The sequence below is a fragment of the Grampus griseus genome (genome assembly GCF_964374135.1).
Source record: "Grampus griseus genome assembly, chromosome: 18".
In the NCBI taxonomy this organism is placed as follows: Eukaryota; Metazoa; Chordata; class Mammalia; order Artiodactyla; family Delphinidae; genus Grampus; species Grampus griseus.
In genome coordinates, this window is record NC_139012.1 from 68,372,935 (window position 1) to 68,387,520 (window position 14,586).

The 14,586-nt window shown below is 44.7% G+C and overlaps 1 protein-coding gene across 7 annotated transcripts in view; it reads left to right on the forward strand.

Annotated features, from left to right (window-relative positions):
- Positions 1-14,586, forward strand: part of DCLK1 (doublecortin like kinase 1) — a gene marked incomplete at both ends in the record, with an annotated part of 316,418 nt that overhangs the window by 214,281 nt on the left and 87,551 nt on the right. For all 7 annotated transcript variants that reach the window (XM_082675943.1, XM_082675947.1, XM_082675948.1 and 4 more), the window contains one exon: positions 10,648-10,764. In XM_082675943.1, the coding sequence (XP_082532069.1) occupies positions 10,648-10,764 (117 nt within the window). The remainder of the gene's footprint in view (positions 1-10,647; positions 10,765-14,586) is intronic.

Genomic DNA, 14,586 nt, shown 5'->3' on the forward strand with positions numbered 1-14,586 from the left:
CTGATTTTTTTCTGCTCTGCCACATGCACACGTTTGTGTTACCTGTTTCTTCCCTGAAGCAGCTGAGTCTTGTCAACCCCCATGATTGTCCCTATTCCTTGAAGGCAAAACCTCTAAATAAAATTCTTTCCCAGTGAGACTTTGCTTAGAAGTAGATTTGCATCGTTATTCTTGAGTATCACTCAATCCCTTTATAACCATGTAACTTCAGCTTCTCGTTTATCATGACAGTCATTCTGTCTGATTACTTTCTTCTGCACTAGAGTCTGAGTGTTTATTCCTGGTCTTATAGTTAAGGGTTTTTTCCCCTTAGTTTCCCTATTGGGTTTTTTTTTTTTTTTTAATTCTCCTTGAGATGACAGGGCAGACTCAGAGGCTCAAACAAATTGGGGAATTATCTTCCCAAGCCTTGCCTTTACCTCAGGACATGAAAGCAGGGACCCCCAAATCTCATTTACCCCATGTTGATGCAGGTTTGTGTGTCTTTTCTCAGGATGAGACTCAGCTGATTATTCCTCAAATGCAGGAACCTCTTGCTGGCGAAAAATCTCTGTTCCTAATCAGGCCTGAGGTCCACTCCACAGAACATTTAGATATGACTTTCTGGAAACTTCTTTTGTACACAAGTCCCTCTCCCCACCAAGAACCTGGTTCTTCTGCTTTAACCGACAGATAATGAGCTGGCTGGGACGGGATATTTTCCAATACAGCAGTTCTCCTAAACCTCTTTAATTATCAGAACCACCCAAGGTACTTGTTAAAAATATAGATTCCCAGAACCTCATCCCAGACCTACTGCATCAAAGCATCTGGGGAAGGGGTTTGGGAAGTTGAATGTTCAACAATAACCCCCAAGTGATTCTTATCATAGGGAAAGCTAGAGACACTACTGTAAAATATTGCCCTCTCAAGAAGATTAGACTATGTCTGTTATTTTTTTATTTTTTATTTTTTTGCGGTACGCGGGCCTCTCACTGCTGTGGCCTCTCCCGTTGCAGAGCACAGGCTCTGGACACGCAGGCTCAGCGGCCATGGCTCACGGGCCCCGCCGCTCCGCGGCATGTGGGATCTTCCCAGACCCGGGCACGAACCCGCGTCCCCTGCATCGGCAGGCGGACTCTCAACCACTGCGCCACCAGGGAAGCCCTACGTCTGTTATTTAATGCCTTCCTACAGTTACTAATTCCTACTTATTACCATCTATGGCCCTGTTTCTTAAATTATTCCTTGAGTGTCAGAATCATAATCAGCTGAGGTGCTTGTCCAAGATGCAGATGCCTGGCCTTTGAGGTCAGAATCTCTGGGGACTGGAACGAGGGACCTGTTGTTTTTCACATGCTCCCCTAGATCAGAGCCACTGATCTAAGGCGTCCATCCATAGTTCTAGAGCAGTTCTTTTCAAGCTTTAATGTGAATACAAATTACTAGGAACGTTGGTAAAGTGCACATTCTGATTCAGTAAGTCTGGGGTGGGACCGGAGAGTCTGCAAGCTCTCAGGCGATGTTGAGGCCGCTCGCCCATGGACCGCATTAGCACAAGATGCTAGAGAACTTCTCTAAGCAAAATGCCCCAAACTGTTGGACAGCATAGAGCCTGTGACTCTGTTTTCATGGGAGAAGAGTGGACCCCATCTAAGCTATGACTAGTCCTAATTTCATTAAGGGGGCACAGGATAATTTAGAACAGAGCCTTACCCATTGTGAATGACACACCTGGCATTCTCAGCATTCATCACGTGGGCTGCCCTGTAACTCCATACCTTTCCCAGTGAGACCCTTCCAGACCTCCCGACTCCTGAACCACTCGGGCCTGGGCTGGGCCCACTGGGCCAAGAATGTACACTTATCTTTGTTTCTGCAGGAGCGGGATAAAGTCAGGCATAAAAGTAGCCTTACTCAAGGAGAAAGCTATCAAACTTTTTTCAGTTCATGCTTCTATGATTTTTTATCGTTTTGGGTTTCTTTTGTTTCTTTTTCCTTTCTCTAGGAGAAATTTGTACCCATTTTATTCCTTTTGGTTCTTGGGTAATTTATCTATTTCTTATCTATCTTTCAGATCGTTTCCATCTCGTAGCTAATGAAAGCCAGGTGGTCATGCGTTGTTAATAAATGTGAACTCTTGTTCTCTTCCAAAGTCTGCTTTAGGCTAAGTCTCAGGATGACAGTTGGTTGTTTTTGAAAATTTGAGTTGGGACCAAATCTCAATAGGATGGATGTTTGTTGTTTTTTCAAGACCGATTTATCTTGCTAATCTATCTCCTCGGGCTGTTAGCTTAGTCCTTTGTTCCAGACGCCACATTGCACAATGACTTCAAATGCTGAGCCTCCGGATTTTCTTCAGTCATTTTCTTATCTATATACCAGAGAATGGCAAAAGGTTGCTGGTCTGTGGACTCACACCGTCAGGGTCACCTGGGGGTTTTTCTTAACGCTTCAGGTTCTACCTCCAGTGATTCTAATACAGTTGGTCAAAAGAACAACAAAGATTCTGCATGTTTAAAGAGTGGGAAAGTCTGTCCTTTACCCTGAAGGAAGACCATGGGCCTTGGTAAACTCTTGGTCTCTCCTGCCTTTGGCACCTGAAGCCACTACATTGTGTAGACCAGTCAGTAGGTCTCAGAAGTATACCTGACGAAGGTCGTGTTAGCTGGGACTGTCCTGCCCAGCCCTCCCCACCACCCCCCAGTCCACCCTCAAGCTTTGTGGACTGGACCTCCACATCGTATCTCAAGTCATTCTCGTCCATCCATTTCTATTACCTGCATCCTGGTCTAAGCCACCACCCTTCCTCTCCTAGATTCGCCCCAGAGTGATCTTTTAGGCTCACAGATCAGAACACAACAATGCCTTTGCTTAAAGCCCTTCTATAACTTCCCATCCTGCTTAGAGTAAAATCCAAACCCCTCATTTGGTCTCCCCAGCCCTGACTTGATCTGGCCCCCGCCTACCTCTTTCCTGTAATCTACCCGTGGCTGGTTCCTTTCTATGTTCGGAGCTCACCTTTGATGTCCTCTACACCCAGAGACCTTCTCTGACCATCACCATCGAGAAACCACTCACCCAGGCGCTGTCACAGCCTCATTTCACCCCTTGGCAAAGCACTTAGAAAATCAGCTCTTGTTCTTGTTTTTGTTTTTAAGGCCCATTTCAACTTCCCATCAGAGTAGGTACCCTGTCTTCTGATTTACTGCTGCATCGGCACTTAAACAGCAGGGACTTGGTAAATATTTGCAAGATGGATGAATTTAAGCTGAGCCGGGAAGTATGAGCTGAAGTGAGCCAGCACAAGGGCGGAATTGTTCCTTGTGCAGGGAAATTAATGTCCTAAAGCCCAGAGGCAGGAAGATACTTAGTGTTTGTCAGAAACTAAAACAATGTGTTCAGAGGAAGGAAGAGAGAGGAGCTGAGGTGGGCAGGGGCCTTAAAGGCTGCACTAAGGCTGTTCACAAAGAGCAGCAAGGAGTCATAGAAGGGTTTTAAGCGGGGGAGTAACAACAGAATCCTGACAAAAGTTTTCAAGAAAGGCTTGTCCTAAAGTTGCGTCACACACACTCTGACAGGTTGAAAGGCCACAAGATGTCAACTTGTAAATGTTACCTTACTTGGAAAAAGCTTCTTTGCAGATATAATTAATTGAAGGATCTTGAGATGAGATTACCTTAGGTCATCCAGTTGAGCCTGAAATGCCATCGCAAATGTCCACCTAAGAAGGAGGCAAAAGCAGATAACACAGACACGCCTAGGGGAAGTCCATGTGAAGATGGAGGCAGAGATCTCCATGATGGGGCCACAAGCCAAGGAATGCCTGGAACCACCAGAAGGTGGAAGAGGCAAGAAAGAGATTCTCTAGAGCCTTCGAAGGGACTGTGGCCCTGCAACACCTTGATTTCAGATTTCTGGCCTCTAGAACTATGTGCGAGTATATTTTGGTCATTGTAAGCCAACACATTTTTGGTAATTTGTTGTGGCAGCCACAGGAAATCAATACATGCACTTTAGAAAAAAGTCATCATTCAGATGATGTGCACCGTCATGCCTCAGTGAGCATAGGTCAAGTGTGAGATGGGAGATGTTCATGTGCTGTTTCCTCCTGTGGATGCTGTCATAACTCTAATGAAGAAAGGTAAGCCTGTTTCATACAACCTGATGCTCAAGTCAAGTTAGTTACTTCGTTTTACGGCCAGCTTAAGAGGGAGAGCCGTGCGTGTTGTAGAAATAAAGAGCAACCAATGAGAACCAGGGAAGGCTATTTACTGTGAGCTTGTTAAAGCAAAGGAGTCAGCGACCATCATTTGCATTTTGGCAGAGACCCAAAGGCAGGCAGAGGAGTGGGAATGCTTTATAGTGGAAAAGGGGAAGGCTTCAGGTGTGCCCTGATTGCTGGCGTGGGGAAGCCGGAAGAGGGATAACTCCATTGTTTTGAGGCAGTGCTATCTGGCTTAATGAATAGAGTTGCAAATTTCCAGTCTCAATAGGTAAGAACCGAAATCTCCTGCCTGGGTATTTGCACTCAACTAAAATGGCTTGGGTAGCACTATTTGGGGATTGGTTCCAAACGTGTCATTGCAGAGGTTAAGTGGTACTTGGAAGGGAGAGGACTGGACTGAGAGTGCAGTGGATTAAGGGCAATGCTCCTGGCCCTTCTGCAACCATCAGATTTGCTCAGCACAACATGCAAGTCCTCTTTCTCTACACTGTGCCCCCATGACCTCCTCCATTTTCCAAACTCTCAACTAGGAAACCACCAGCGTTTCAAGACCCCACGTCACCGTGTTCTCAGAGATGGCAAAAACAATCGATGCTGATCCGATTTTAACAGACAATTGGAAGGCTTTCAACACTGCCAGTCACATCATCTACACTGCAGTGGATGCACAGATGCCCGGAACTGTCAATTCATGTTGGCCACATCTACAGCAATAACGTGCAGAATGCATTGTTTAGGGCCCCAGGCTGGTGGTTGGCAATGGCTTCATTAACACCCTCAAGGAAGAATTGAAGAATTTATTGAAGACCGTTGGAAAGATCGCTAATGGAGAGATCCAAAAGTGGTTCTTAACCAAGGGTTATTCCCCCCAGGGGACATTTGGCAACGTGTGGAGACATTTTTTGGTCTTTACAACTAGAGAGGTGCTACTGGCATCCAGTGGGTAGAGACCAGGGATTCAACTAGCGACTGGCACCGAACAGTGCAGTTGTTGTGGGAAAAAGGAAAGAATGAGATAGATCAGCGTCGAGAAATGAGGACCTGGTGGAGCAGGCACAAAGCAGCTCTTCCTGTCTAATGTTGGGAAGCCTCCCTCTTTTCCCCAAGGGCTAAAACTTGGAGACTGCACGATGGGCAGGCTGGGACCATGTAGAGGAAGACACTTAGGGGTGACAGACATAAGATAGCGGGAACCTGGGTTACCAGGCGATCTCCTAGAGCAAAGCAGCTCCCACGTAACACTCAGCTCTTACTTAGGGAAAATTAACTTTTATTTGACTATCAGGAGAAAAGAAAGTAATTTGGGGAAGAGAATCACTCGTGCTATTAAAGCAGTAGATCTGAGTGGTGACTCTTGAGATGTCAGGACGGAACATCCCAGCCCCAGAAAAGCTTCTGCAGAGGTTATGGAAAGGGTCAGCGCTCAGCCAGCAAATGCCTTCAGAGCTGGTTCGTGTCAGTTTCACAGCCAGCAACCCTGCCGCGTGGGAACATGTGCGTGCCATCTGGAGTCCTGAGCCGGGGGTTCTGAAAGTGGTGGGCCAGTCTAGGTGCTGGGTTTAGACACGCGTGGCTATATTTTTAGAAGGTACTTTAAAAATCTCAGTTTCTGGGACTTTGTTCTCCAGCTAAGCCACTCCAGCTGATGTCTGCTTCCAGCTCAATCTGCTACAGGCTTTATTTTTTAAAGACTATGGTTTTGAGTGTTTTGATCTCCACTGCTTTTATTCTGGACCTGGTGCATTTGGAGCTTAGGAAAGTAACACTGGTTCCAAACCCCATTGCCAGTAGGGAAGGGAGTTTCACTGTAGTGTCAGGATTGGCTCCGAATCTAGGTGGTGCAGAAACAAGAGGATGGACCTCAGCCCTTATCAGAGCATTGCACCTGGGAGATGCAGATCAACCCTTCCAGCATTTGGATTTTCCTGTAATGCTGCCCTGAAGTTCAAGAACCATCATGTTTCTATAGGAAGTAAACTGTGGCCTAGGTCATACCAGGACTGGTCTTTCAGCTCACCCATGCTGACAGACTGGAGGCTAAGCAGGATGGTCAGAGCTTCAAAAACCTTGAGGCAGAAGGTGGTGAATCCCCCAGGCACCGGAGGTGATCAAGAAGAAGCTGGCCAGCCCCTTACCGAGACGGTTGGAGAGGACCTTCATGAATTGAGCAGAGAGTTGATTGGGTAACCATTGACAACCTTGATATTCTTGGAGGGTTCCTTCCAACCCAGAGCATATGAACATGTGAGAGCTACTCATTGGACAGTTAGAGAGCCAGAATTGCAGATTCTCTCTTTTGGTGACCAAGCTTGCGCCATATTTATAGAAAGTCTCTAGAACTAAATGTGCTCCCTAACTGTCTTTTGCACATAGCCACAGACAGGACTGTTGTTGCATTTGGAAGCTTCTTACCTTTGCCAAGTTAAGAGGAAGCTTGTCTTTGTAATCAGGATGGGGAAGAAAGCACAAAGCATCTACTGCTGATAATGGATGCTTCTAGATGAACTTGCCCATCTCCTGAATAGCTCAGAACAACTGATTTTAGAGTTGTGATCACTGAGAGGTCTCTGCCTGACAGTGATTTTATTCTGCTGGTTTTAAAAAGAGATTACAGCCAATGCAGGGTACACGGGTTCGATCCCTGGTCCAGGAAGATCCCACATGCCGCAGAGCAACTAAGCCCATGCACCACAACTACTGAGCCTGCGCTCTAGAGCCCATGCGCCACAACTACTGAGCCCACATGCCACAACTACTGAAGCCTGCGCACCTAGAGCCCATCCTCCGCAACAAGAAGCCACCACAGTGAGAAGCCCACGCACCGCAATGAAGAGTAGCCCCCGCTCGTTCCAAGTAGAGAAAGCCCGTGTGCAGCAATGAAGACCCAACGCAGCCAAAAATAAATGAATAAAATAAATTTATATATATAAAAAGATATTACAGGAGTAAAAAATTCCTTGTTTAAAGGATATCCTCTAGCCAGCCTGCAAATGTCACTAAAGCTGCCTAGGCATTTAGGGGACATCACCTTTGTCTTTCAAGATTCTCCAAAAGACACTAGTGGGCTCCTTTGAATGCATGAGCATCTCTGCTGTGTGAGCTCAGGTGAACTGCTGGTGCCGCCAGTAGAGTTCTATAATCATTTCTATTCTTTAGCACCTTTCGTTATACACCAGCCCACCTACCACCTGTTTCTGAGTCGGGAGAATTTGCATACGTGGAGGTTCTCATGCCCCTGGGAACGTGGCCAAAGAATGTATTCCTTCTCCAGTTTCCTGCCTCTACATCCGCATCTGGTTTGTCTCTAAATCTGGCCATCACAGAAGGCCTGTTTCTTGAGTTGGGGTCCAGAGTGAAGGTGGGAAATGTCGTAACTTCTGTCTTACCAAATCCTGAGAACGTCTGTAAAGCTAACATTAGTACAGACCATATGGAGAACGGTACTTTCCCCCTCATAGAGCTATGATTGCAGGGACTTTCTGAAGCAGAGATTTAATCAGAGCTTGCTTGCTTACTTGCTTGCTATGGGGGGTGGGGGGTCAGTTATCAGAGACCCAGTTCATGTGCTTCATCTGATTTTCTGTACTTGGGTAGGCTGCGATCTTCAGTAGCAAGAGAAATTACTCTCCTGAAGCTTCCTTCAATCTCATCCTCCTTAAGAAGTGTCCATGTTGTCCAGTATCCCCACAGCCAAAGGAAGTTCAGCCCGCTTAATGTGAGAGTGCCAAAAATACCAGAATGAAGGGATTGCCCTCAAAGGCAAATGACCCCAGAAGAGGAGGGAGGGTGCAGGGTGCTGTCTCCTTCCTTGCCAGACTCTCTGAAATGTCCTTCATGAGAACAAATAAGGTTTTCTACTTTACTGGCCGTGTACATCATGTTACGCACAATGTTTCTAAATTGTGGTTTTAAGCTGACAAAGATTTTGGCATTCTCTCCAAAGGAATGAAGCATTTGTCCTTCATGGCATCTTTTGTCACCATAAAATACCATTCCCATTTAAATTAATTAAAATACTTAAAATCTAAACTTTAATGGGAAAGATGGTTGAAGTCTTTTTTTTATAATTTATGGCTTGGCAGTACAATTTTCTCCGATTGGTTTTATTTTGACCTTGGGAAAAAAAGCAGTTACTATCATTGTTTTGTTTCTGTTTTCCTGTATTCAGCCCTAGCCTTTCAGAATTATCCTAGTCCCCTGTATGACTCATGAAGCTTCGCTCTTATACTGAAGGCAAGTGGTATGAGATTTGTAATACTTGTAGTTATCTTTCAGACTCCATGATTCCCCCAAGCGATTGCTTCCCTATGATCCCACTTCTGAAAGAGAGTTCATTGTTTCTTTTTGGGGGGGATGCAATAAGCACGTTGATTGAATTGCAGCTTTAGTATTTAAATTTTAATTTAATGTTGACACGAGAACTGGTCGTTTGCCGTCCTTCCCATTGTCCGCCATCACCCACTTGTCTGTCTTCGACCATGGGCACTGATAACAATTTTCCAGCCTTGATTCACAATGAAGCAGCCTGCTTAGGCCACCACATCAGATCCTGGGGTGGTGAGGAAGCCACTAAACCGAGAGACTTCGATTCTGATGCAAGTCACTTAGCCTCTCGGAGACTCAGTTTCCTTATCTGTAAAATGGGAGGTTGGATTACTCTAATGAATACTAAGAGTTCACACAAGTAGTAACAAGGTCAGTAACAATGTGGGCCCATACTTACTGAGCGGCTATTCCGTCCTTTTCCATATGCCAGGCCTGGGTGGTACCCAGGGGAGTAGGGGGTGGGGAGGCAGAGGAGCAAATGAATACTTTTGATAGATTAATAGTATGGTGAGAACTAAGCTCCAGAGAAGCTGGAGAAGCTGGAGAAGCATGGCATGGGTCCACAAGGTTTTTTTCAATACTCTGAAAATCAAATAAAACGCCTACGTTTGCTCTGGTAAGACTTAGCCACCTGACGAAAATACCAACTTTTTTTCTGGGAGCTGGAAGAATGTCAGCTTGGTGTGGAGAGATTGGTTCTGTTCTGCCGATCCCGAGCCCTGGCTGGTAGGTGGGGTCCGTAACCAGCAGCTCTGCCTCCTGTGGCAAACAGCCTGCGACAAACCCTAAAGTCACCTTTTTAACTCATGTTGCAGCTCACGGATGGGTGTTATTACCAGTGTGCACCATCTGGTAGCTTTCTCTTTTACCCATTCATCCCTGCTAACAAGATACCGAGCTTTTAAAATTATTATCTTAAATTTATGTGACCTGTAAACATTCAGGACCTAGGACCAAAAGTCTTGGTCATCTTGCCCTCGTTATATAGTCCTGGTTTTCGTTTAAACTGAGAAATGTATTGTTACTTTATGCAATTTGTTTCATAAGCCAACATTTTTCAAACATGAGGTCCGCAAAATAAAAATTAGCAGAAAAGAGCCCTCGCTGGTTAAAAGATTCCACTCTGGACTACCAGGTGGGTGGTGTTTCTAGTTCCCAAACCGTGTGTGTTCCCTGTCGTGCCTGCAGAGCTCAGCACCTGGCATGGAGCAGACATGTGGTAAAAGTGTAACTGGGGGGCTTCCCAGGTGGCGCAGTGGTTGAGAGTCTGCCTGCCGATGCAGGGGACACGGGTTCGTGCCCCGGTGCGGGAGGATCCCACGTGCCGCGGAGCGGCTGGGCCCGTGAGCCATGGCCGCTGAGCCTGCGCGTCCGGAGCCTGTGCTCCGCAACGGGAGAGGCCACAACAGTGAGAGTCCCGCGTACCGAAAAAAAAAAAAAGTAACTGGAAGCACGCCAGTGGGCAGGCAGCATTACAGCAGTCTGATTTGGTTGCTAATGTACTTCTGAAAGGCCAGACCAACGTCCAAAGGCTGGGACAAACTCCAGGATGTGTTGTCCGTTGTGGGGACAGAGCCTTGAGCCAAGTGGATGTCCTCTTCACATGGTCCAAAGATCTGTTTTGGGAATTAAAACCTCCGTAGACACCCTCTCAGGCACTATTCACATGGTGGTTCTGATCGTGTCTTCTGATATCATTATGTTATGCTTCTTGCTTACTTCTACCTTTTAATTTGTGCTGATACGTGCATATGTGTAGTTTGTTTTTGTTCTTTTTTTTTTTTTTTTTTAAAGAAATTGGCATCTCCTGCAGGTCCACCTGGGCAGGACCCAAGCAGCCAATGGCGGTGGTGGCTGGGGGTGTGTGGTCCCGTAACCAAATCCCCGTGGATACAGAGGGACAACCGTATTTACTGTGTTGTCTAAGATGCTCACTGTGCCCTTTCTGGTTTTTTTTTTTTTTTTTTGGTTCTGTCGTCATAGATACATACTGGGCTGGCAGAAAGCACGTGTGACCGAGGATGCCTGTGTATTTCTACTTCCAGGTTTATTATACATTTCGAATGGTATGTGCGTGACCCTGTAATGATGTGTGGCCTTTCTTCTTTCCCCAGAATGTCGAGTGGTGAAGTCCACTTCTTACACCAAAATAGCTTCATCATCCCGCAGGAGCACCACCAAGAGCCCAGGACCTTCCCGGCGCAGCAAATCCCCGGCATCAACCAGCTCAGGTAAAGCTGCAAAGGAGCCTGCAGTGGCTGCCTTGTTTCTGACGCACAATGAACAGAGGGTGTGTGAAGCCCAGAGCGTGAGATTTCAAGAGAGTGTAGATTCCGGTTTATAATTTTAGAACATGTTGAAGTGGTGGAACAGATTTGCCAGAGTCTAGCATGTTGGCTGTAAGAAAAAGCATCAGGTTCGGGAAAACTTAGTAAAGATTCAGAAAACCCAGACTTGCCCACAGATAGAAGTACTCTTCTGACTTGCATCATTTCTGCTGCAAAAATTATATTTTAGGATAAAGGCCCCCAGCGTGAGAAATCTCTGTTAAAGCATTTGTTCTTCTTGGGACTGGCTGGTGAGGAGTTTACAGTTTATATTTGCTGAGCCTTTGTTTAACACATTTTTTACTCTGGCCCCAGCATGGCTCTGGGGCTAAAAGCCGTGAGGAGAGACTGGTGCTGGGGTAGCTGCAGTGACTCTGGGCCTGTGACCTGTCTGTCCTTGTGCTCTAGTGCTGGTGTTGGAGCAGGATGTGTACTTATAGCATGACCGCCTCAGACCTACCTTTTCCTTCTTTGGTCTTAAATCTGACATCAATTGGGACTTCCCTGGCCGTCCAGTGGTTAAGACTTCGCCTTCCAGTGTAAGGGGTGCGGGTTCGATCCCTAGTTGGGGAGCTAAGATCCCACATGCCTCGCAGCCAAAAAACCAAAACATAAAACAGAAGCAATCGTGTAACAAATTCAATAAAGACTTTAAAAATGGTCCACGTCAAAAAAAAAAAAAAAAGAAAAAGAAATCTGAAAAAAAACTGACATGAATCGGTTTGTATGTTTGGGTCTTAGGTATAAGGTCTACTTCACGATGGAAGGGAATTATTTATTAAATGCTATAAACTGTTGAATGTGAATTATTAAATGATACATACATCAAAGTGATTGTCAGTCACCTGATTTTATGAAGGCAGGGAAGCTCTTAGAAATAGGGACCAAGACCTGTAGGGTCTATATTGAAGCCTTCTTGTACTCAGCAGTGTGGTCCCAGAGGGATGTGAAAAGAGCTCTAGGCTGGGGGCTACAGGGCCTACCTCTGGCACCACTGCCCAGTGTGAGTTATAACCTCCCTATTTAAAATTGGAGGTGCTATAAACTGTTTTTCCTCGTAAAAGCTAAAATTGAAACCTCCAAAGTCAGTCTTGGAAGAAGGGACTCTTAGTTGGCTGGAGAGCTAGACCACCGGGCCCATGTTAGTTCTCTAAGAGTCGCCTTCCCCTGGGCGCGTTGCTAATTACTGCTATTCCCTAGACAGGTCTGCAAAGACCTTCTCCTCACTCTGTGTTGGCACCGATGAGCTGCCATGTCCCTTTCTGGCTGTCTAATCATGGCAGCCAAGATTGAATGGAGGCCTACAGGAGGAAAAGATGGTAATACAGAGCAAAAAAAGGGAGAGAGAATTTTTGCAGCTCAGAAATAAATAACCTTGTAAATAGTGAAGAGCCTATTTTATTTCAAAAAGGGAAGCTAAAATTTCAGTTAAGAAAAAAGAATCATAAATCTGATCTTAAAAAGATAATAATGAATATAGGAAATTGTTTCACTTTGGAACTAGTTGGTCACATAGTTACTATTCACCATCTCTTAAGATTATATAAGTCTTATAAATGTATTTAATTATAATCTTATAAATAAAGATGAATATATCATTTACCAAAAGTAATTTTGGAAACTCAAAAGAGGAGATAGGCAACTGTATTAAATGTATTTGTATTTGTCACCGCCAACGTTTGGAACCATTCCCTTTAGAAGTTTAAAATGCATAGGGTACATTACTTCAAAATTGATAGATGGATTCAAACAATCATTTCTATTTTCTGTTGTTTCCCTGAATCTCTTTTCCGCTATAGTTAGAACCTGGTTGGTTTGACCAGCAATCACTTGTAATGTGTGATAGGTATGCCATGCCTGGGAGTTATCGTTTCCATACAGAAAGCGGAATCCAGATCCATTCTAAAATCAATATGTTCTTGAAGAATTAACACTTCAGTCAAGGTATCTTTAACTTTTAGGCCAAAATGAATTAAAAAGCCCTGCTCACGTTTTCTTTAATATAAGCCTTTGACACATATCAAGTTTTCAACTTCTTGCATTTTGATTTAGAAGATATCATACAATCATTTCCTGGTTATATAAGAGCTTATAATATGTGATGACTGTCTCTTGATTCTGACTTGCTGTCAAATCTTCCCACCTTCCTCTGGATGATTCTAATTTAGAGGGGGTTTATAGAGCAGCAATACCCGGTCGCAAATGAGTGGATTATGCCAGGGACCCCAAGATCACTCCCTCTCCCCGGGACCTAAACGCAGGGTTTAGGAAGTCCAGTGGTGTTTATGTATCTTTTCGGGGAAAGTGCAGATGCTGGATGTCAGGGGATCACCTGCCTTGTGCCCCTCCACTGAACTAGCCTAAGATTCCTGTCTCTACTCAGGTTTGTCTCTTGAAACCGTGGAAAGGAGCAGTGAATTATCTCTATATTGACTGTATCCGAATTTTCTGAAAATAGCCTATTCATTGTTTTCCATAAATCGTAGGACTGGAATGTGAACAATTTTCCTTGAATACTCCTTAAACATTGATATTGTCCCAAGCCCCATTCCACCATGAACCTGACTTAACATTAAGTAATCTTTGTTTTTCCCTCTTACACAAGTGCCTGAAGTTTGAAATGATTTCTCCTCCAGTTTTAAAACTTCTCCTTCCAATATTCATCTTCCTGCATGATACGGAGACTGGAGCATCGTATAGAGTTAAGATTTGTAGGTTCCCGTGTTGTTCGTGGTCATATTGTTGGCTTACATTTAAATGAAACGTCAGAGTTCACGCAGAACTTTTATCTCTTTGATCTATTTTGATCCTCCCAACAATCTCCCAACAACAAGCAAGACAAGACATTATTCTTTGTTATATAATCATATACTCTATTTTTTAAATGAGGAAGCAGGCGTAGAGCTGGGGGAACTGCTTGGCCCAGAGTCACAGAATTAATAGTGGCAACTCAGAGCCGGCACGTGGGGCTTCCAGTGCTCCGGATACAGCAGGCTGGCCACTCTTGATACCTGCTTCTTCACGTCTGCTTATTAAAATTTTGATCTTAAGGAAATAACTGATGCAGCACCTAGTTTAAGATTGAAATTTACAACACCGTAACCCTTTGCAACAGAAGCCTGAGCGTTAGTCCCAGACACCAGCATTCTGGGGGGTGAAGTGATTCACCCTGACTTCAGGATGTATGTCAGTGGTAGGCAGAAACTTTCCTTTGTAAGTCAGTCTTAGAATAAGAATGAGAATGCTTGGTAAATCTTGTCTTTGCTCCTTACTCATTTCTCTTCTTGGGACTAGAAGAAGTTAGAGGTGTTTTATTAATGTAAAGTATTCATTGAGACATTCAGAAATATCCAGTTCAGGCCTGCTAGTGTCAGGAACTTGCTAGGCGCTAATAATTCAGAGATGAAAGAAACAGCCCCTCCACTCAAGAAGCACACGGTGCAAGCCCCCTAAATAATTTATAGATAACATAATTCATGTAGCTGTTGAATTATTATTAGTCTCTGTAACAGTAAGGGTCCAAAGAAGGCAAATTGGAGCTAGAAGAAAAGAAACCAGAAGTCTTAATAACAATAGAAGAATAAGGGGCCCCCAGACAATTGTGTGCAGAGCCGTTGAATGAGGTATCACTAAGAAATGGGGAAAACGGGTTTTAGCTTCTTAAAGGAACAAGAATACATAAGAGCATCATAAAGAGAGTTTAATATGGGTTGAATCTTTATTCAT